Raw genomic sequence first — 23,571 nt, forward strand, 5'->3', positions numbered from 1 at the left:
TGATTTTCTTTTAATGTAAGAATGTAAATACTGAGTCTGAAATAGTATAGCAATATGCTGTAAAATGATGTGAAAGCATGCATAAAACTATACATCTTCAGATGTTGTACATACACACTAATAATACAAAGTTATAATGGCTATGTACCTTGTGTGCACCTCCTAGTGGTTAAAGCACGTTATTGAATTATTGTTTTTATGTGTTATATTTGATTAAAAAAATATTAAGAGTACATACTTTCATAGGGGGAAAGTATAAATATAGAAATATAGAATATAAAAATCAAGAAGATACTATAAGTGATCTCTACAATAAAACAGTTTAGTGCAGGATGTACAAAGATATTAATAGGAGGATGTGCAAAACAGAAAAACGAATTAACCTTTATTTAAACATTAAATAACAGATTAAGGTCTTTGGGGGTATCTATCTACAGATAAATATTAAGCCTGACAAAGTACTTAACGTCTAATATATTGCTTTCCTGCAATGTTAACTATGTTGAAGCACTTATTTTAACTGATATTATACACATTAATTATACTCTTATGCAGAGATGGAGTACTCGAGTTCTGGACTCGGACTCGAGTCGGACTTGAGTGCCGATTTTCGGGACTCGTGACTTGACTCGGACTCGCGCACTGATTGACGCGACTCTGACTTGGACTCGTGAATTCTCGCACAGGATGACTTGGACTCGGACTCGTGAATTCCCCCCCCCACGATGACTCGGACTCGACTCGTACATTGACGCTCCGACTTGGACTCGGACTCGAGCACATTTTCTCTGGAGTCTGATGTCCTCTATCCTGTATGGCGAGTTCACGTACTGGGCCCCGCTGTTCCAGTCTAGAGATGTCTACAGACACACCCCGCATCATGCTGTATGCTTTCACACATTCTGCTTCCACATTGGAAAAGAGCAGCGCAAAATGCTCGTTATGTGGAAACAATATAGAAGAGAAGGCTCCGTAACACATTACTCTAAGGGTCGAGTTGAGACATATAGGCTGTCTTGAACACTATCATCAGAGTAACGTGATCTAATCAATAAATAAAGATTCAGGATAACACGAAAGCACATGGCTACTTAACATGCATAATGACATCATTTTGCATGCTAAGTAGCCATGTGCTTTCTGGGGCTAAATCTTTATTGGTAAACTGATTTAACCCGTAAAAGTTCCTTCAAAATAAGAGTCCCAATCTTATTACTATCAAAATAAAAGTGCAAAACGAAAACTTTACCATAGGAAAATATTGGCATACAAATATAATCACTTCTCTAAAAGGTAACTCATTTTAAACATAGTTTATTTATATATAATAATAATATGAATATTAGAAATAAGCTTTATATTTGTAGAGCACCTATTACAAGAATTGTAGCCAAACTCGCTTCACAGCAGTTCAATAGACAGGATAACAGCAATGTAGAGGAGCAGCTACATTTCAAAACATATATCCACGAAGATTAATACATGAAGACTTGTGACTCGGACTTGACTTGGACTCTTCTTAAGTGACTCGGAATTGGACTCGGACTCGAACACAGGTAATGATGACTCGGACTCGGACTCGACTTGGACACTCCTTGGGTGACTCGGACTTGGACTCGGACTCGACTACGACTCTCCCTTGGTGACTCGGACTTGGACTCGGACTCGAAGAGTGGTGACTCGAGGGTGACTTGGACTCGTGAATTGGTGACTTGACTACAACACTGCTCTTATGTATGTAGATAGAATAAGAAATGTGCAGAATATGACAGTTTAATGGTGGAGGTACACACATATTGATAGATGTCTTGTAATGCACTGTTGAGGAACCTGTGACCCAAGTTTTTCATTCATTGCATAACTACACCGTAGTTGTGTATGATATGTCAATAAACCTTTGAAAATCTTGAAAGGGATGTGCAAAATAGCCATAATATACAGTCTTTAATTAACTATTAGTAAAGAATAACGAGTAATGAATATACTTTATTACTCGTTTCCATTCATGTCAATTGCAGATACATGTTTAGTCTTCTCAAGCACCAACTATCAAATATCTCTCCTGATTGTTGGCACTTGACAATCACCTTACCTGAATTTTACTCAGGTGTAACTAAAGTCTGATTTAAGGGTTGTTTATATTTCACATAATTAATCAGAATCTGCAAAGTAACTCAAATAAATGCAGTGGAGTAAAAATACCAGGTTAACCTCTGAATTGTCGTGGAGTAGAATTACAAAGTAGCAATGAGCTGTCATGTGGGTATATATTAATGCTGCACATTATGGACACAAGCGATTTTCACCCATTTATTAATTATATGTTTTACATTTGATAACACCAATGTGTTTAATACTGGCAACTTCTAATTGTGGGAAAAACGAAAACGTTCAGTAGAGACGTCCCATAGAACATTTTGCGAAACACAATAGACAGCATGTGTAGTTCTGGGGGGGTGTTCGATTCCAGTTTTGGATAGTCTGGCGTGGTTTCGTTCCATTTCAAACAGCTGTTTGACGCTCTGCGTAACCTTACGGGGACTGTAGTCCTAAACGGTAGCTGGGGATTATGGGTAGTGTAGTGTCTTCGGCCATCCTAAACTCAGAAATGTTGACAATCGCAATGATGCTCGAAATGTCCCTTATAGGCCTACGTCTGTTTCCGGTTATTTTTATTTTTGAAATTCAGTTCCTGACGGACGCCAAAAAAGCCCAAGATTATGGAATTAAACCAATAAATAAAAGCAAGGATAATTGTGTGTTATTGGTGAGTAAATAACAGTGTGTTATTTTGAAAAGAATAACAAATTAGAAGGAAACAAATATTTTAAAATACAGATTTCAGTATCCTGAGGCTCTGAGCCCCATTTATTTTCCAACAAAAGTCCGAAATTATACGATTTAAAATAAAAGCAATAATTGTGGCTTGATATTGAGTAAGAACATGTTTTTATGAACCACACAGCTTCCGGTGTCCCACGACCCGACCGGAGAAAAAGACGTGCTGCAGGCAGTAGAAATACATTGCTTTTAAAATGGTGCTGTGCAACACGAAAAAAAGGGGCAAATCGTGTTGGTGAACACGAATCAATAGATTAAAAATCGTGTTGGTGAACACGAAATGCCGTGAGACTGGGTTGACATAGCTGATAAACAAAATCCAGAAATGTAGCTCAAAACACAAAGTAGAAATGTTTGAATACGCTATATTCAATCTATTATTTAATGATATCTTGTCAGATGTTTACAGGGCAATATTTGGAGGGTTCTGGTGTAGCGAGAGGAAAGACTTCCTTTTTTGGTGCATGGAGTTGGAGTTCAGGGACAACATCTACATTTGGATTGCTTCAAAATTAGCTAATTGAAGCTAATAAAATCTGAATTGTGTCAGACAATAACCAATGGTTTACAGATTGCATTTCTTTGAATGCGTTTAAGCATCTTTTGCAATTCAAACGGTTTACCTGAAATCAACCAAAGCCTTTTCAAATGTTGTTGGTCAATAATACTCTTCATCAATATACCTTACAATGTAGTTCTCCCTTTGATGAACAATTCAACACAACCTGATAACTCTTGTGCTGTTGGTTGTTTGATCAAGGCCTTGTTGCCACATTACAACTGAGGTGCCCACCTCTCAGTCCCCTAACCCTCCTCTGTTGTGTTCTGCTTCATCCAGACAATGCTCACAGCCATCTCCATGAGTGCCATCGCAACAAATGGAGTCGTACCTGGTGAGTGGATATCTAAGAGTATTATTTGTGTGTGACAGATCAGTGCTCTGACCCTTCTGTGTGTTTGTGACTCGCAGCTGGAGGTTCGTATTACATGATCTCTCGCTCTTTGGGGCCAGAGTTTGGTGGAGCTGTCGGGATCTGCTTCTACTTAGGCACCACTTTTGCAGGTGCCATGTACATTCTTGGCTGTATTGAAATTCTACTGGTAAGTGGCTTTAATTATCAAATAATAAAATGCTTATTGTTTTTAAAGGCTTTTTCCAGGAAAGTATTTTTTGCATCAAGCGTATCACTTATTAGTCCTGTTATTATGTCTGCAGCTGGTTCACTGGTATGACTTCAGGGATACTTGGGACAGGGATTAAATGACTCGATAATCATATATTACAAGCAACACTGGAATGGTTAGAAAGAAAGTTTGATTTGTTCATTATCATAACACAGTGAACATGTCGTAATGAAAACAATATGCTTATTATTATTATCAGTCAATTTATCATTCTGTTTAAAAAAGATCAGAAAATGTCTTTTATAAAATGCAAGTTAATATATTTCCAATTAGTTGGTCCTTCTTACTAACTCTTCAAACCCCCCAAATATTGAATTCATTATATGAGAAACAAAATAACTAACTAACTAATATTTGTGAAGATGGGACCAGGTAAATCTTTACATTTAAAAAAGAAAAACAATTATATCAATATCAAAGTATTTGCCAGTTAATATTCTGTCGATTGACTAATCAAATATGTCCACTCTATTATAATAAGCAAACTTTCTGATTTGATAACATATACATATATATTGTAATTAAAATGCGGCTTACAAGGTTGTTTAGTTGTATTTCTCATTGTAAAAGCTTTGAATTGATGAGTAGATCCAATGTAAAGCACTCCAATTTAGGCAGCATTCTATCATAGATGTACCTTGGTTAATTATCGACCCTCTGCCTCTGCTTTTCTCCCTCCATATGTCCATTCTTTCAGATTTACATCCTTCCTCAGGCAGCCATCTTTAAGATTGAGGGCCTGGAGGGGCCTGAGGCCGAGGAGGCTCTCCTCAACAACATGCGGGTGTACGGCACCATCGTGCTGAGCTTAATGTCACTGTTAGTGTTTGTGGGGGTCAAATATGTGAACAAGCTGGCCCTCGTCTTCCTGGCTTGTGTCATCCTCTCCATCGTGGCTGTTTATGCCGGAGTCATCAAGACAGCTATTGACCCCCCCGTCTTCCCGTAAGTCACTTGTTTGTTCACTGGTCTAAGTCCATGCCGCTGATCTGAGTTTATGACAATTACGTGCCGACTTACTTTACAGCGTCTGCCTCCTGGGAAATCGAACTCTCATGTCTAAAGGATATGACATCTGTGCGAAAGTCATGGATATAGACAATGAAACTGTCACCACCAAACTGTGGAGGACCTTCTGTGATTCTGACAGCCTCAATGCCACTTGTGACGAATACTTTAACAACAACAACGTGACAGAGATACAGGGCATCCCAGGGGTCACCAGTGGCATCCTGGCAGGTAAGAGATGAGCTTTGTGAAGTGCTGTCATCTATTTAATACTATTTCTGTTTCTCCTTGCCCTATTTGTATAGTTTTATGTCTTATAAATATTCATGTTGAATTGTTGGAGGCCTGGTACTTAAGATTGTTATTGCCAAAACGACACTGTAGCTTTTGTGCGTGTGACAATAAAGCCTTTTAATCTTGGATCTTTGAACCTTGAGATGTTCAATCACACCCTCTCACAATCATCAGAATGAGGATAGATCCACCTCACTTTCTCATTGAAATGCTCCTCTGTCTTTAAGAAAACCTGTTTGGTAACTACCTGGAAAAAGGGATGTTCCTGGAGAAGCGAGGGATTGCATCCAAAGCCGATCCAGACAGTCCTCCACCCGGCTCCAACCGTTATGTCCTGGCTGACATTACCAGCTTCTTCACCCTGCTGGTCGGGATATACTTCCCATCTGTCACAGGTTAGCAGCAGACAGGCCCAAAAGAGGAGGGACTCTCATTACATGTCACTTGTTAGACGCTTTTATCCAAAGCGACTTACATACTCAATACTGTGGGCAATCCCCACAGGAGCAATTTAGGGTGAAGTGTCTTGCCTAGGGACACAACGACATGCTGACTGCCGTGAGGTTTGAACCTGTGCTCCCCTAATCCGAACACTAACACACTAACCCACTGCGCCACAGCCTCCCTATCTCTCTGTATCTCTCCGTATCAAATCTACCTTTAAAGCTGCTCTTGTCAATATTTGTATATAATAATGGGCTAAAATGTAACATGATAGAAGAAAGAATTACCAATGTCTCTGCAGTTCAACTTATGGTTTTGTTTTTGGCAGCCTGACATTTTTTTGTTTTGGATCCAATTGAATCTGTAATGTTTCAAGAAGTGACAGGGAGGTTTGTTCAAGAAACCTCTAAAAAGAACTCTAAAAAAACTCTAAAAACGAATTGTATGCTACCTGCACAGCATCCTACAGCAGGCAGACAATGTAAGCAAATTGCTGACGGACGTAGTCGAGCATATTACATCCTAAAATACATATATCAGTGGATAGACAAGAGTGACAAAAGAAGCTTATCATGCATGCAGGTGCAAAACCTCCTGATTATTTCATTTTGCTCCACTCACAGGTATCATGGCGGGCTCCAACCGCTCCGGAGACCTGCGTGATGCTCAAAAGTCCATCCCCATTGGCACCATTGCAGCAATCACCACCACCTCTATTGTGTGTATCCTTCACTGAGCAAAAAAAATAGAAAAGTGAGGAGCTAATTGATGTGTTCTATTTAACCTTCTGCATGTTTAAAAATACACTTCTTAACAGCTTTTTCCCAGACATGTCCACTGTGATCCTGTTTGGTGCCTGTATAGAAGGAGTAGTCCTAAGGGACAAGTGAGTATAACTATGTTGATTTGTGTAAATGTATAAAATTGTTACGTTTTTTTTTCACTGTGTATCTTTGATAGAGAGAGCTGAACCAGTCAACAGTTTAAATTGATGCTGTTTAATATGTTGCTCCGGATGACTCAATGTACTACCTTACTTATTGAACAAAACTGGTTTTGGCTTTAGGAACATCTGGACCTAAAATATATATATTTGTTGGTAATTGTCTGGAACCTTGAATTGCCTTGTCTTGCCTTGGAACATCTGGTAAGAATAGTCCCGTAAAAAGAATATGCATACACTGTTGCTCTGACAGGAGGGCAGGGAGGGAGACAGATGCGGACAGCAACAGACTGGAGATCAGGGAGGAAGAGAGAACCAATAGTGATGAGAGAAGGGAGACAGATGTTGTAGGGCGGCTCGTCTTAAGAGAATTATGTAGTGAAATGGAGACTAAAGGAGAGTGTGAGGAGAATAACTAAGGCAGGATGAATGAATGCAGTTATATTCCATGAACAACCTTATGTTACCTCTGAGAATTCAAAGGTACATAATGAAATCAATGCCTTCACCTGAAATAATAAATGAAGGATTGATTGAATGTCAGAGAGGACACGCCTTTAGAGTGTGTTGATGGCCAATCAGTTGGGCATGTGGCTAAGGTATGCTTAATAGGAGTTGTGCTAAGTGTGGTGGGGATGATGAATATGGCAAGTGTGGAGAGGGAATTTGTAAACGTGGAGGTCATCAGAATGTTGCCCTTTTGGGGCTTTGAAGTGTTGACATGAGAGGTGGAGAAGTAGCAGATATAAATGAAGGAAACATTAAAACAAGATTAATGGAAGAGAATATGACAAAGAGTGATATGCTGCAGAGGACCAAAGAAAGTATGGAAGGAAAAAACGAAACTGGTATAATTTATAGTGGAGAAATAAAGGCAACATCTGACAGAAAGTCTAACACTGAGAGGATCCAGGTTGTTCTGGTTAAAGCAGCAGTGCAACACTATACAACTGTTGAAATGGGAGTAGAAAGGGATGAGATCAATGTACAGTCAAGAATCAGCATGTGTTGGGTGATATAAGACGGGGAAAAATACATAATATAATATTACATGTTAGGGAATAATTCTCCTTTACTCATAGATATCTAACCTTTTGTCCTTTAGACGTTTATGACCAACCCTGATGTCTGTTATCTCCCTTAAGGAACTGGGCTGCGTCAGCCATATGTTGTTGTTCCCAGTTTATGACCGGGCAACTCTCGTCACAAATGGTTTATGGTTGTGAGCAGGGGCGTCGCCTGGACCTGAAAACATCTGTTCCCAGATGTTTAGGTTATCTCCCCAACTATGTTGATTACTCTCTGTGAATCTGTTAAAAGGTCTAGCGAGAGAGAGGCGCTTCAGAATTGACGTGGCAACTCTCCCGTGCAGTCAGATCCGTGACTGCTGTGACTTGTGATGTGAATCCTCTGGCCGATACTCGTAATAAACCATCAGTGTTTGACATCAAAGCTCCAACTCTTATGGGCTCAGAACAGTCTCATAATACACACATGCACACAGAAGGATTCACACTTGTATTTCCGGATCCACACTTGTGTTGTTCAATGCACACACAAATGTGTTCCGTTTCATATACATGTAAATAAAATCCAAATACAGAAAAAAGTTTTACATATGTATTTTTGATCCACACATATTTGTTTTCCGTTTAAATCCCCTGAACCTGCAAACACAAACCGCTTTCTGTGCACGGATCGCTGTGCATTCGTGTGTGGGTTTTTTTAGACTCCCCTGACGGTCAGCCGATTCGTACTTGTAATTTTTTCTATCTACTGTATAGCCAATCAGATGTCTCCTCAATTCTAAGCCAATCACATGAGTGCGCCGCCACGAGGGTAGATTTCTTGCGTTCATGACGTAGCGCTTCATGTACGCATTTTGCGCAGTCCGGAGCTGACAGGTCAATGGAGCCTGCCTGCAGGCGCTAATGTCAGGACAGCGCCACTTTCCGAACAGGAAATGCAAGCAAATACAAGCCTTTATATTATTAAGGTACAGCGCCACTTCCCGAACCATTGATGAATGCTTGTGTACACAAAAACGGCAGGCAAAACCGTTTTAAATGTGTGTTTCCTGTGTGGCGAATACAGCTGCTTTATTTATGTCTGTATGAAGTTGTTGTGAGTGTGGAGGGAGCAGCTACAGGTTAGCTTAGCCTAATCGATCAGTGCACTACGAAGCCAGTGCTAGACAGTGAACTGTCAACGGGGGAGCCCCGCCGATCATTATCGGCTCTTAATAGTTTGATCGGTGCTCTCTATAAAGGCCGATCAGGAGAGCTGGATCTGATCAATATGGACATAAACGCGAGTGAAGTGTAACTTCGAGAGAGAGATCAGATCAGCTGCTGAGTCTGACGGAGACACGCAGCTCTGCATAATCACCTGATGCTCCGCCCTCTGTTTAGCGAGCTGACCGGACAGCGCAAAATGCGTATATGAAGCGCTACGTCATGAACGCCAGGGTGCGAACTGGAGGGGAGCAGGGGGAGCTATAGCTCCCCTAGTGGTGACATGAGCTCCCCTGGGAACATGGTTTGTGAAATTTGGGGGGAGCTCTCTAAAATACTGATATGATGACCAAATAAATTTGGGCATGTTTTTTTTCCAAAGGTGTAAAATAAGTGAAATAAAATTATATTTAGAGTTTATGATTCATGAAAAAAGTGTCGCCTGCTTGCACGCTGCCTGCAGCTCCACTCACTACCCACTCACTCACAAGCTCGTTTAGTTGGCACTGCATGTTTACCAGGCATTGTTGCTGCTGCCGACATGTCGAAAAGAAAAAAACGATTTACCTTGGGCAATTTCTTTAAAAAGACGGCCAAACAACCTGATCAAGAAGACCAACCGAATGTAGCTGGTGGTAGCACATCGTACGTTGTGACTGCTGCTACAACAGAACCGAGAGAGGAGGGAGCTAACGTCAGTGCTAGTGCTAACTTGACAGCTAACGTTAACTTGGGGGCTGAAGAGACACAAGAAGACGAGCCGTTGTGTAGTGTGTGTGGCGTCGCGTCTCTCCAGGCAGTGAGAGGGTTGTGTTGTGCTATAGCTGTATTATTAATATTAATATTGTTCATGGTTGGTGCCGCTGGCTGCTCTTATCGCGTGTGTTCGGCTCTATGTAGGCTACATCCATAATAGGCTATAGCCCATGTGAAACAATGTAGCCTGTTTTTGAGTCATTTTAAGTTTATTTAATTAAACAGTCAAACGTTACATTGGTGGTCCGTGGATTATTTATTATCAAGTTGATTGAAGTTTGCGTAGCCCATACATGCTCGGGAAATCTGTTGACATGAACATGATCCATCGGGACGTTTCATGTAAATGTAGACCTGTGGCACCACCCCGTGTGCAACAGATTTTCTCTTTATAATAGGCCTATGTCTGTGCTGTTGCTATTAATGCACGGATCAGTATTCCCCCCCCGCAAAAAAAATAAAAAATCCCGGCTCCCCCGGAGACCGTGGTATAGTTCGCACACTGATGAACGCAATAAATCATACCCTCGTGGGGGCGTGCTCATGTGATTGGCTTAGAATGAAGGAGACATCTGATGGGCTATAGATAGAAAAAATTACAAGTACGAATCGGGTGAGCGTCAGGGGAGTCTAAACAAACCCACACACAAATGCACAGCGATCCGTGCACAGAAAGCTGTTTGTGTTTGCAGGTGCAGAGGTTTTAAATGGAAAACAAATATGTGTGGATCAAAAATACATATGTAAAACATTTTTCTGTATTTGGATTTTATTTACATGTATATGAAACGGAACACATTTGTGTGTGCATTGAAAAACACAAGTGTGGATCCGGAAATACAAGTGTGAATCCTTCTGTCGATCATGAAATACAAGTGTGAATCCTTCTGTGGATCATGAAATACAAGTGTGAATCCTTCTGTGTGCATGTGTGTATTATGAGACTGTTCTGAGCCCATAAACTCTCCTCGTGTCTCTCTGAGTCCTGACTCTCCATTGCTACAGAAGTTTCCCTTACATACCATATAATAATATTCAAGAGTACTGGGTTAACCTGGATTGTATATGAGTGACAGTTATGCAAGTAAGAAAAGATGCTGGAGTGTGTCCGGTTTGTAAAACCGAGGGGGACTCACTATATGACTCGAGTCACATGACTTGACTCGAGTCAGACTCGAGTCACATATTTTTTTACTTGAGACTTGCTTGACTAACATTGATAAAAGACTTGACTTGACTTTGACTTGGTATTCATGACTTGAGACTTGACTTAAGCTTGAGATAGATGACTTGAAAAGACTTGACTGTTTAAAATTAAATATTGGCGTTTTTGTAGTGAGATATTACGTTTAGTTTTTTCAAAAAACGTGATTATAGCGCCATGCGCGCAAACCTGGCAACCCACTAGAAGGCAGGAGTCTCAGTTAACATAGCAGCCACTAGCTTTATTCCAAAAATAGTGAAGTTTGGATTCAAGGATTATGTTGTCGATGACGGTAATAAGAAGAGAACAGCGGTATGCAGGGTCTGCATCATTCCTTGATTTATTGTAAAATGAATCTGAACTTTTTGATCTGTTATGATCATCCACACTCTGCAGCTTTGGGGACAGAGCCTTCTCAGTGGCAGCTCCTAGGCTCTGGAATTCCCTCCCCCAAGATCTCCGTGACTCTGAATCCCTCACAGTCTTTCAGTCCCGCCTCAAAACACATATTTTCAACTCTGTCTACCCATAAGCCCCCCCCCCCTCTCAATCAACTTCCTCTTGACTGCCTTTTTATTTATTTATTATTTATTTTACTATACTTACTTCATTTCATTTCATTTCAAACCTTTATTTATACAGATAAATCCCATTGAGATCATTGATCTCTTTTTCAAGGGAGACCTGCTCAAGTAGTTCCACATGAAACATAAAAACATAAATAGAACAACAAAAGGACATCATACAGCATCATTTACATAATTATCCACATAAACAGGTACCAATAGCTTCCGATTGACCAACCGATTGATCCAACCGAGCTTTAAAGACATTTAGTGGCACCAGATTGTTCAGTTTCCATTTAATTTGCAGACTATTCCAAGACAGAGGAGCTGCGCATCTAAAAGTCTTCCCTAAGACAGTCCTAGCAGTTGGCACATTTAATAAAACCACAGCATTCGATCTCAGGCAGGAGCCACTTACAATTTTCCGTGAGATCAGGGAGCAGATATAAGATGGAAGTTTCCCTAACATGGCTTTGTATATAAAAACGTTATATACTTATATATATACTTGTTTGCCTGTCCTTGTTTGTCTACCCTCCCTCATACTGTAAAGCGTCTTTGAGTTGTGAAAAGCGCTATATAAATAAAATGCATTATTATTATTATGATGATAAACTGAAGCAATTTCTAAATTAACCCAATTAAGTGAGTTTTAAATATCGTCCTACTTAGTTTATAAGGAAATTATGAAGAGGAACAAATTAAACTAGAGAATGCAATTCCTGAAGAAATTGCTAGTGGGAATGCTTTATGCTGAAAAGCTGACGCTAAACTGCTATGCTGAAATGTAATGTGTAAGAAGAAAGTAAAGAATTTAGATTAAAATTAAATGTGTAAGAAGAAAGTGAAGAATTTAGATTAAAATGAAATGTGTAAGAAGGAAGTGAAGAATTTAGATTGAAATGATACATGAACACTGGGGGCTTGAATGAGTGATAAGAGAAGAAAAGAAAGTAAAAAGGCTTGGAAAAGCAGCAAAATATTTGAACCGCAAACTTCTGAACTAAGTTGATGGCGAATGATCTGTCGCCATGGCAACGGCATTTGATGACACCCCATAATACGCTTAGATGCGTTGATGGCTGCATCGTTACCAAACCTGTGAAGTCTTGGGCTGTTTGGAGTAATTTCACTGAAGTTATGAGAAAACCGTGTTTCAAGGCGAGCATTGTGTTGCCATGGCAACGGCATTTGAAGAAATCTCAAACCTTCCCGTAGATGTCTTCACGGCTGGACTGTTAGCACACTTGTGAAGTTTGAGCACTTTTTGAACATTTGCAGAGGAGTTATAGCGACATCATGTTTTATGGCGAGGTATGCGTTTCCATGGAAACGGCATATGGTGAGATCTCAGAGTTGGCGTAGAGCTCTTGAGGCATGGACCGGTGATATACAAGTGAAGATTGGGGGACGATTGGACCGTGTCCATTGGACTTATAGCGACATCATGTTTTATGGCGAGGGATGCGTTTCCATGGAAACGGCATATGGTGAGATCTCAGAGTTGGTGTAGAGCTGTTGAGGCATGGACCGGTGATATACAAGTGAAGATTGGGGGACGATTGGACCGTGTCCATTGGACTTATAGCGACATCGTGTTTCATGGCGAGGGATGCGTTTAGATGGAAACGGCATATGGTGAGATCTCATATTTGGCGTAGAGCTGTTGAGGCATGGACCGGTGATATACAAGTGAAGATTGGGGGACGATTGGACCGTGTCCATTGGATTTACAGCCACATCCTGTTTCATGGCTAGTTGTCTGTCGCCATGCCAACGGCATTTGAAGACACCCCATAATATGCTTAGATGCGTTGATGGCTGCATCGTTACCAAACCTGTGAAGTTCTGGGCTGTTTGGAGAATTTTCACTGAAGTTATGAGAAAATCATGTTTCAAGGCGAGCATTGTGTTGTCATTGCAACGGCATTTGAATAAATCTCAAAACTGTCCAGAAGATATCTTCACAGCTGGACTGTTGAAGTCTGCTGTATGTCAGTTGGAGCGATGACATCATCGTGTTCCATTACACAGGTGTTTCTATTTGAGCTAATGAGCTCTGTAGAGATCACAGGTTTCCATTGTTCTGAATGAGAGATGAACCTCTTACATGTGAACGTTTTGTGGAAGAACCGTTACAGATATCGGTGAAATTTCAAAACGAGAAGCATGTCAAGGAAGTTGAGTATCTGAAGTGTAATCTTTGTGTAGTTTCGGGTTAATAATGTGGCCTTTTTGGCAGTTTAACTAAAGGTGTGCGGCTGCTACCGTGAGGAAATATCTGCCTGAAATTACAATGGGCTTCAATGGAGGAATGTTGAACGTGTTTGTCACTTCATGCCCTCAAGAGGCATTTTGTTGAACTATTTTGCTTAATTATTTGTCATTTTTCAAGCTACGAGATGTTTTCCTACGTTTATCATGAACAATTATGTCCCAGGAATGTAGGGTTTGGGAATTATGGCAGTTTTAAAAAAATGTATGAAGGCAAATTTCAAGATTTCTTACCCTCTAGCTGTGACATCACGCACTTAAAATGTGAAGAAAACCACTAAAACAAGGTCTGAACAAATGTTAATATCTCTAATAGTAAGAATCAGATTGAAAGGTTGTTTTACACGAATAATGTCAGAAAGATTTGTAACATTTGAAAGTTGGAATGAGGTTTCTGAGTGAAAGTATGAATGAACAGTTAGCAGTTGAAGTCGCATGAAGATTTGTTGAAGTTGAAGGTTTCCTCCATTGACTTCAATGTTAAAAATGTGATGTATTATGGGATGTATCTCTAGAATTATGAAAGTTATGAATGAGAAAAGTAAGAGCCATCGATTCGCGACCGAGCTGAACGTTTTGATGTTTGAACGGAGTTTCTGCGATGTTCAATGCCGGAGGAGAAGAGGGCCAAAATACCGGCGGAATAATAAAAATTCGCATTCCCACTAAATGATTTGAAAATGATATCTATGTAGGTGCTGACGCTGTTGGCGGTTCTAGTGTTAACAGAAATTTAAATTAAATATGTGTAATGGCAAATGCCATATATGATTTTCTTACCTGGAATTCTGCCTTTTTGAACAGACTTTTTTATTGAGTCCTAGCTATATTGTCTGCAGTTCTAGGGTTAATATGAATCTAATATGATTGTCATCGGTCTAAATTAGATTTCAAATGATTAACTGTGTATGTAATGAAGATCATAGTGTGGGTTAAATCCATTTTCATAACCACTGTCTTTTAACTGATTTAAATGCGGAAACTGGGCTTATTCATCAGAATTTCGTGTGACTTGAGTTGACTTGCTTGACCTGAGTAATGACTTGACTTGACTTGCTTGACTCTCACCACAGTGACTTGGGACTTGCTTGATACTTGTAGGTCAAGACTTGAGACTTGCTCATGACTTGCACATGTAGGACTTACTCCCACCTCTGCTATATGGTACTAGGTGTAAGGAGTGATTATATGAGGTACTAGAAGTGTGGAATTAGTGGAAGAAGTTTTTCATAATCTACTACACTCAGGATTTTACTGCAAGTTACACACTATGGGGGGTCGAGAGAAAAAATGATGGGATAGATGTCCGCATCAAAAAGGCATCTGTGCTTTATCTCACGCTAGTTTCCAACCATATGGTACCAATGTGTGATCGGAATGTGTATCAACAGGGAACCATAGGGAACTAACATTACCCAGTGTTACTGTTACGTTAACCCTTTGATACACAACATGTGTCAAAAGTGACCCGACAGAGTTTTAATTGTAAATATCTTTGCAATAAATTCATTTCACCATTCAGAATTCCAGGAATTCCTCAAGTAACTTGTTTTTGATCATCACAAATTCTTATTTTCATTTTTACTTTTTTACTTTTTTAATAAAAATCATTTTTGTACGACTACCCCTCTAAAGCACAACATGGGTCAAAAATGACCCGCATTCATTTCCTATGTTATTTCATGCATGGCTGTGTTTCTTTGCTATATCTTTTAAAATCTATTCATTTCATCATTTAATATTGCAAAGTATTTATTAAATATCTTGTTTTTGATGACCATAAATCTTTTTTTTTCATTTTCTCTGTCTATATTTTGGAACTAAAATAGGTTTTGTATCACTACATCAAGTTTCCACACATGGGTCCGAAATGACCCGTGCAAGTGTGAATTTGATAGGAACCTTTGATTTATAAAATGTGTGCAGTTAGGAATTTTTTTACTGTGGACAACTTTTCACTTGTCAGAATATGGCGCTGGTCAGAACTAAACAACTGGACAACATTTCACATTCCACTCTTGTCAGAAGGAAACTATACGTTACTTACGTAACCCCAGTCCTCAGAGTAACGGAGCGTCCACACTACAGCTTCAAAAAAAGCTTGGAGCTGGGCGTGTCTGTAGCTTGGGGATTTTATTCAAGCAACACGACCAACAACCAATCACATGAATCTCCCGCCCCCGACATACAAAGCAAAAAAAAACGGAGATTTTATGGGAGCAATATATATATAAACTCCCCAAACAGGCGAAAACCTACCAGTTTCACCCACTGTCTCTGCCACCTCCCTCCATGCCTGGTTCCTCCGGTTTGTATCCCGGTAGGTGAAGAGGGTCTGGTCATACAAAACTGGGTGATTTGCTACAGCGATAATTAGTTTCTCCTCCAACTTTTTTTGAAATATAGAAATGAACGGCGGGATATCTCTCCCAGCTTAGACGCGGTTTGATTGGCTACGGCTTGAGCTGTCAGATTTTCCGAAACGGGATTTGATTGGCTGGCGCTGGCTACTCCGGCGTCTCCGGCGTCAGAAGTTGAACATTGTTCAACTTCGGCGGAGACGGACCGCTATGCTACCCACAATTCAGTTCGGCGAAAAAGCGAGGCAACGTGACGTCACCCCATTGAAAGTGAATGGGCAGATTGGAGTTGTCGACGCTGTAGTGTGGACGGGCCGTAACATGAAGTGAGATGTCTCACTATGGGATGTGCCTCATCGCGGAGCAAACAGAAGCATCAATCTCATTACGCCAATCCTGATTGGCTGGTGATCTTGATGTCAGCGTCAGGGAATTCACCCCCTATAAGTAGATTGCGCCACGACGCAGGCGTGTCATTCAAAATAAGCACCTCTTCTCGCTTCACCATAGCAAGGAGGGCCGTCTGGTGAGACATCTCACTTCATGTTACTCTGACTACTGGGGTTACGTAAGTAACCTATAGTTCTCATTCATAACACTCCGTTCGATGTCTCACTATGGGAAATTGTAGCTCCCGTATTGTCAGACGAGCTTATCTCGAAAATCACCAAACCAACCAGAACAGAACAGGTAGAGCTCTGACTCAACCAGGTGCCCAGCACTGCTTGAGTCACACTGGGAGCAGAACGTCCAGCCTGTTAAGAGGCGGACAAAAGTGAGCGGCGAGGACCAGCTCGCCGCTGCACCAATGTCTTGGATGGGAGACATCCTGGACAGAGCCCAGGATGCAGCCAGACCCTGAGTCGAAAGAGCTTGCGGACCCGAGGGTGCCTGCGAACTCTGACTCGTATGGGCCCCAAAGCAATTGCTTCCACAAACCAGTGGGAGAGCCGTTGCTTAGTAACAGGCTTGCCCTTATAAGGGTTAGCCCAGGACACAAGGGGTTGGTCATTATGACGAAGCACCCTTGATCTGTCCCTGTACGTGCGTAAAGCAGGGGCTAGACACGGCAAATCCGTCCGCTGTTCCCCGGAGGAATAGAGTGGCGGGGAGGATGCCTCAATGTCAAATGTGGTACCTGAACCAACTGCCTTAAGATAAAGGCAGGGTTGGGCTTCAACCACACTCTGTTTGCCCTGGGGCGAACTGAGTGCATAAAGACTGTACAGATAGTGCATGAGTGCCACTGGCTCGCTTGGCAGCTGCCAGGGTCAGCTTCATGTCACACTGTATTCAGATTGTACCACTCACGGGCCAGGCCCATAGAGCCAAGCGCTCTGGGTGTGGGTGAAAGATCACCCCCCCCGCTTGGGACAGTATGTCCCTGCGTAGTGGGAGCTGCCATGGCTGCCCGCACAGCAGCTGATATATCTCCGCTAGCCAGTACATAGCTGGCCAGTGCGGAGCTATCAGAATAGCTGTGTGGCGTTGCTCTCTCACTCTGGCCAGAGTTGGGGGTATCAGAGCCAAGGGTGGGAACGCGTACAGAAGGCCCGGGGGCCAATCGTGCGCGAGTGCATCCACGCCTAACGGTGCATTTAGATCGCTCATCGAAAAGAACAGCTGACACTGAGCGTTGTCTTTCGATGCGAACAGATCCACCGCGGCTCTGCCGTAACGCACCCACAGCTGGCTCACAATCCTTGGATGTAGAGTCCAGTCTGCATAAAGTGGTGCACCTCTGGACAGTAGATCCGCCCCGAGGTTCATCACTCCTGGTACGTGCGTCGCTCTCAGAGAGAGGAGACGTCTACCGCTCCATAGGATCAGTTTGCGCGCCAGTGTGTGTAACTGGAGTGAACGCAAACCCCCTTGGCGGTTAATATACGATATTGTGGTCGTATTGTCTGTCCTCACGAGGACGTGATGTCCCCTGAGGAAAGGCAGAAAGCGTTTTAGGGTGAGAAACACCGCTAAAAGCTCCAGGTAATGTATGTGCGCCCGCTGGAGGTCTCTGCTCACCCCTCACCGGGCGACCTTCATAAATACCTCCCCAACCTGTCAGACATGCGTCCGTGGTGACCACTTTCCGTGAAAGGACAGCACCCATGGGCACACCTCGTACTAGAAAAGTCGGGTGCAGCCAGTGGCGCAGTGCCATTACGCATTTCACAGTAACCATCACTCTCGGGTTTAGTTTTAGGGCCGCCACCCAGCGCTGAAACTCCCTCATGTGTAAGCGTCCCAGTCGTACGACCAGGATGGCTGACGCCATGAGCCCCAGCAATCGCAGGCATGTTCTGAAGAGAACATGTTTGCGCAGCTGGAAAAGAGCGAGACAAGCTCTGAAAGCTTTCACTCTTTCCGCTGACAAGCGAGCTGAAAAGGGCACCGAGTTCAGGCGTAAACCCAGGAAGAGTATAGTCTGTGCGGGGCACAACATGCTCTTCTCTGTGTTTATTATGAAACCCAGGTTGAGCAGATGCTTTACGAGGACATTTGTCTGCGTAACAGCCTCCTGCTCCGACTGTGCGAGAAGCAGCCAGTCGTCCAGGTAGGTCGCCAGGCGAATGCCTTGTTGTCTCAACGGGGCTATCGCGGCTTCCGCAGCAGAGATGTGTGAGTGAGCATTCTGAACTTATATCTTTTTAGATATTTGTTCAGAGCCCTCAAATCAATTATTGGCCGAATTCCTATTTCGACAATCCCCAACAACACAGCGCATGCGCGTGGCGGTGGTGCCCTTACGGCTCCAGCCGGCACTGCGCATGCGCGTGACGGTGGTGCCTTCACAAACCCGCCAGTAATCCGCCTTCTCTCCACGAGACCGACACCTCATCCAACATCTCCGGGAAGACCGGAAGGAGTTGCCTCTTTTTCCCCGCTGCTTGGGGAAGATGTTTCCCCTCGTAGCGGGACCTGGAGGTCTCCTTGGCCATTTCAGGCCACGGCACCAGTGTTAATTTTGGCAGCTATTTTTGAGTTAGTCTTAGTCTTTAGACGAAAATGGTTATTAGTTTTAGTCACATTTTAGTCATTTCTATCCTTTATAGTTTTAGTCTAGTTTTAGTCGACGAAAACTCAAAACGTTTTAGTCTAGTTTTAGTCGACGAAAACTCAAAACGTTTTAGTCTAGTTTTAGTCCAGTTTTAGTCGATGAAAAATTACATTTTAGTTAACTTTAAGTCAAAATGTTTTCTCTCTTTAAACCAATTCAGTTAGGCAAATACAGGTATCTGAAATTGGAATCAAGGTGACCGTATCAAGTGTTGAAATTTGTAAAGCAACATTTCACTCTCTTAACCCTTTACTTAGTTAGTTTGATATCTCTAGCCTCTCACATTGGTGCAATACTGTTGTGTTGTCCTTGCTGATCCTCTAAGGTAAGGATAGTGCATACACATAGATACAAGTGGTACTGGTAACATAGTGGAATGTTCTTTACTCCAAGTCAAGAACCAAAACATTATTTTTTTTAGCCTTATATTTATTTTCCGAAACCTCCAATAAAAGTGAAGACACGTATGCCCAAAACAGAGCAATAAATGATGAACAATGACATGACACCTGAAGTTTTGGATCACGAAAATTACAGACTTGAGTTAGCTCAGTGACTCAAACTGTAGTCCATTGTAGACTCTCTACATTTATCAATGGTGTGTCAGTAACTTGTCAGAACAGAGGGTCATCCCTCACAAGATGCAGTGCAAAGCAGTAACTTGTATAAATTATAAAGTATAAATTGTTGTATAAAACTATCCCTCACCTTAACATTATACGTTTCTGTACCTACAAATAAAATAAAAATGTTGAAAGTGCATACAGTACATACCTATAGAATAAGATAAACCTTGAATAAACTTGGCCTTATAAACAATCAGAGGGAACCACCTCTGTAGTGCACTCTCATATAAAGTAACAGACAAAGTACAGACATCCGTAGTAGCATTAACAACTTTTTAGCCTACTGATCTCTATTCAGTTTGAGGAAAGCACTTCTCCTCTTATCGAAGGTCTCTATCATAAGGATGAAATCCTCATCCTCAACTGTACGGGCAGGTAGACCAGTGCGTCCAATCCACTGGGCAATGACCTTTTCTTTGGTGCCTTGTTCCAGCGAGCCTGCTTTATATTTTGGTCCTGAGGAAGAGAACGCTGCTGGGATAGTTGACTGTTTATTCTTTGCACCAGGTTGCTGTTTTGGAGTACTCGTCTCTGGGATCTAGGTGAGGAAAAATAAGATTGCATAATTACTCCCTATACAGAACTACAACGCCTACAGATGAATTCCAATTAATTAAATGTAGGCTAATCCCTTTAAAATATGCCTTTGGTAATAGTATTATCATTAAAATATAGTATATCAATAATATCAAGTTTAGATTTTGAAGATTGTAATTATGTGATAATACAATACAACTAGCCTATTATATATGCCTACCTGGCCTTAGAGATAAGAAAGTATTTTCCAAATAAATTGCCGTGTACTCTTAAAAAAACACACAATAATTGCAGTGACTAGATAGTTATTGCAATGCAAGCCCAGCCAACATTAGCCTGGAACTTGCCAGAATCATTCATTTGCTACCGGAAACTGAAAACGTGTTTGCAAGAAAGGCTAAGCTAACATAGATAGTTAGTACATTTGCCTCTAGTAACTAGTGACTAGCTAGCAGTCTGCATTGGCAATGGCAACTTGCCAATGCAGACTGCCCAGTAACATAGACTTAACGTTAGCAAATGTATATGCTTAGTTAGCGTTACCACATACGAGTTAGTTACGACTTATCATGTAACGTTACAGTTAGCTAACTTACCGTGGCATAAATAGCAGGATGGTGCGCCTTCAAGTGCCTCTTCAGGTTAGTCGTATTCTTCCCAACTAATTTGAAGCCACATGGCGTCTCTCCTTCTCCCGCAGTTGCAGTGCAGTGTGTTTTATTTTCTACCGAGTTATAAAGAAAGTTGGTCCATATATCTATTCTTTTTTTGCGACCAAAAACTAAAAGCGCTTTCGCTGAATCCGTCATCTTCACTGTTTGGATATCATCACCACCTGTGCTGCTGCAGTGAAGCTGGGGTGGGCGGGGGTGAGTGAGATGTGCAAATTCCCAGAATCCCAAATAATTCAACCAATGACAGGGATGCATTTTGAAAGAGAAGACGGACAATTGGAGGAAAATAATATCCTGCATTTTTAATGTCCGATAGTCCACCCTTAACACCTTCGTCTCGTCTCGTCTCGTCAACGAAAACTACATTTACATTTCGTCATAGTTTTCGTTATCAAGAATCTATTTTTAGCTCGTCATCGTCTCGTCTTAGTCATGTAAAAAAGGTCGTTGACGAACATTTTTCGTCATAGTTTTCGTTAACGAAATTAACACTGCACGGCACGTTGAGTCTGGCCGCAGCGCGTTTACACACGGCCTGCAGGTTCATGCTCAGACCGGGCGAAGCTGGTGTGCTATCGCCCGGGAGAGCAGCCCTCGCTCCAGGCTTTGCAGCCTGAGCCGATGACATGAAGGTGTCCTCTTCCTGTTCATCCGACTCGGACAGGAGGAACGCCAAGGCGTCCTCTTCTTCGTCCTCCTCTTCTTCGTCCTCCTCTTCTTCGTCCTCCTCTTCTTCGTCCTCCTCGTAGTCCAGCTCGAGGACATCCTCCGCGGGTGAGACCATGGTGAGGTCTAACCGGGCGCCCCAGCTTGGTAAAGCGCGGGAACCCGTTCCCGCGTGTCTTGCCGTCACCGGGTCCCGGCCTGCCAGGGCGCGGGATTCCGGTTCTGTAGCCATCGCAGATAATGAGACCCAGACCGACACGGAGAGGGGTTCACTCTCTGTGGCGGACAGGTAGGATGGGAGAAAAAGATGTTACCACCTTGTCCTTAATCCGGAGAAAAGGACGGTGTGGGTCTTTTATTCCCGGAGAATACTGACTGGTGTGACAGTATGCTCTTTTAATCCTTTCTTCCTCCGTGGAGAAGAGAAAAGACGTCCTCGCTACAGTGGTGTTGGTAGAGAGGGAGCGAGCTAGCAACAGGTGTGCTGCTAGATTAAAAAATCAGACCTACCTTACTTTCTCGGGAGGAGAAGGGCGAGGTCGATTTTTAATACTAACTGCGTTAGTACTACCGTCTTCCTGCGAAGCAGAAGGAGTAGCCGACGAGCGCCCGTCGACCGAAATGGGTATTTGGGTTCAGTCTGTAGACAGTTAAACTTGTCCGGCTACTGTAGAGATGTGCTCTGAAGCGAGAAGAGATGTTTGAATGACGCATGCGTCGTGGCGCAAGCTACTTATAGGGGGTGAATTCCCTGACGCTGACGTCAAGATCACCAGCCAATCAGGATTGGCGTAATGAGATTGATGCTTCTGTTTGCTCCGCGATGAGGCACATCCCATAGTGAGACATCGAACGGAGTGTTATGAATGAGAACAGGCTGCGTCTTCAGATCTGATTCATGTAAGTCTTGTTTTACCTAAGAAAAAGATATTGAGAAAAGATAACTGCACATAACATTTGAACATTATCCCTACCTGTTGGGAAAGAGAAATATCACATTAGCATATTCTATTCTAGCTAGCATACATTAGCATATTCTATTCTAGCTAGCTAATGTTAGCTTGTGTTAGCTAGGTCAATTCTAGATCGCGGTCGCTAATATTAGCTAATGCATCTCTTGCCAGATCATGTATGAAATGTAATCATGTCTTACACTATAAATACGCTATACTATTTTCAACCCATTTGTCAATCTGGAAATACATACATAATAATAAATAAATACATTTAAATACAGTCATATATAGGTATAATCTAATGTCAGCTAGGGCAACAAAATAAAACTTGAATTAGAAAAGTGTACTGTATAATTTATCAACTGATGTTGTAAATATTATTTTGATTTTCTTCATCCACAGTATGGCTCGTCACACTCATTCACGTTTCACGGCTGAAATGGTCATCGAGATGTTACATCAAGAACAGGATAAGGAAGATGGAGAAATCCTTGATTCTGACTCTGAGTCTGACTTCTCTGATGATGACGTAGACTATGTGCCACAGGGTCAAGCTGAAGTTGCTGGTGATGAAGAAGACTCCTTGGACGAGCTAGAAGACTCGTCTGATGAGTCCTCTGAAGAGGAAACTCAGACCCAGGCCAATAGGCTAAGTAAAAAGGGGTCTTACTGGAATGAGCAACCCCCCACTCAAGGCAGAGCAAGAACCCATAACATCCTGAGGAGATGTCCAGGACCCGTATCTGGTTCAACAACCATTTCACCAAAAGATGCCTGGGAGTTGTTCATTAGTGATAACATCATAGAGGAGATGCACTAACTAGAGGGACGCAGAGCCGCAGCAGCAAAAGGAAAAGAGTGGAGATGCCTCGACAAAGTGGAATTCACGGCATTTATTGGTTTGACCCTCCTTGCAGGGGGGGGACAAGAGCTGGGATGTGGCCT

General features: G+C 42.1%; 1 protein-coding gene across 1 annotated transcript in view; it reads left to right on the plus strand.

The window, feature by feature from the left end:
• The window catches only part of LOC117449870 (solute carrier family 12 member 5-like), a 56,404-nt gene that overhangs the window by 3,690 nt on the left and 29,143 nt on the right, over nucleotides 1-23,571 (plus strand). Inside the window, exons 4-10 of the mRNA XM_034087773.2 lie at nucleotides 3,680-3,734; nucleotides 3,812-3,942; nucleotides 4,724-4,971; nucleotides 5,054-5,265; nucleotides 5,556-5,723; nucleotides 6,396-6,494; nucleotides 6,601-6,658. Coding sequence (XP_033943664.1) covers nucleotides 3,680-3,734; nucleotides 3,812-3,942; nucleotides 4,724-4,971; nucleotides 5,054-5,265; nucleotides 5,556-5,723; nucleotides 6,396-6,494; nucleotides 6,601-6,658 — 971 coding nt within the window. The remainder of the gene's footprint in view (nucleotides 1-3,679; nucleotides 3,735-3,811; nucleotides 3,943-4,723; nucleotides 4,972-5,053; nucleotides 5,266-5,555; nucleotides 5,724-6,395; nucleotides 6,495-6,600; nucleotides 6,659-23,571) is intronic.

The sequence above is a fragment of the Pseudochaenichthys georgianus genome, chromosome 7 (genome assembly GCF_902827115.2).
Source record: "Pseudochaenichthys georgianus chromosome 7, fPseGeo1.2, whole genome shotgun sequence".
Taxonomy (NCBI): domain Eukaryota; kingdom Metazoa; phylum Chordata; class Actinopteri; order Perciformes; family Channichthyidae; genus Pseudochaenichthys; species Pseudochaenichthys georgianus.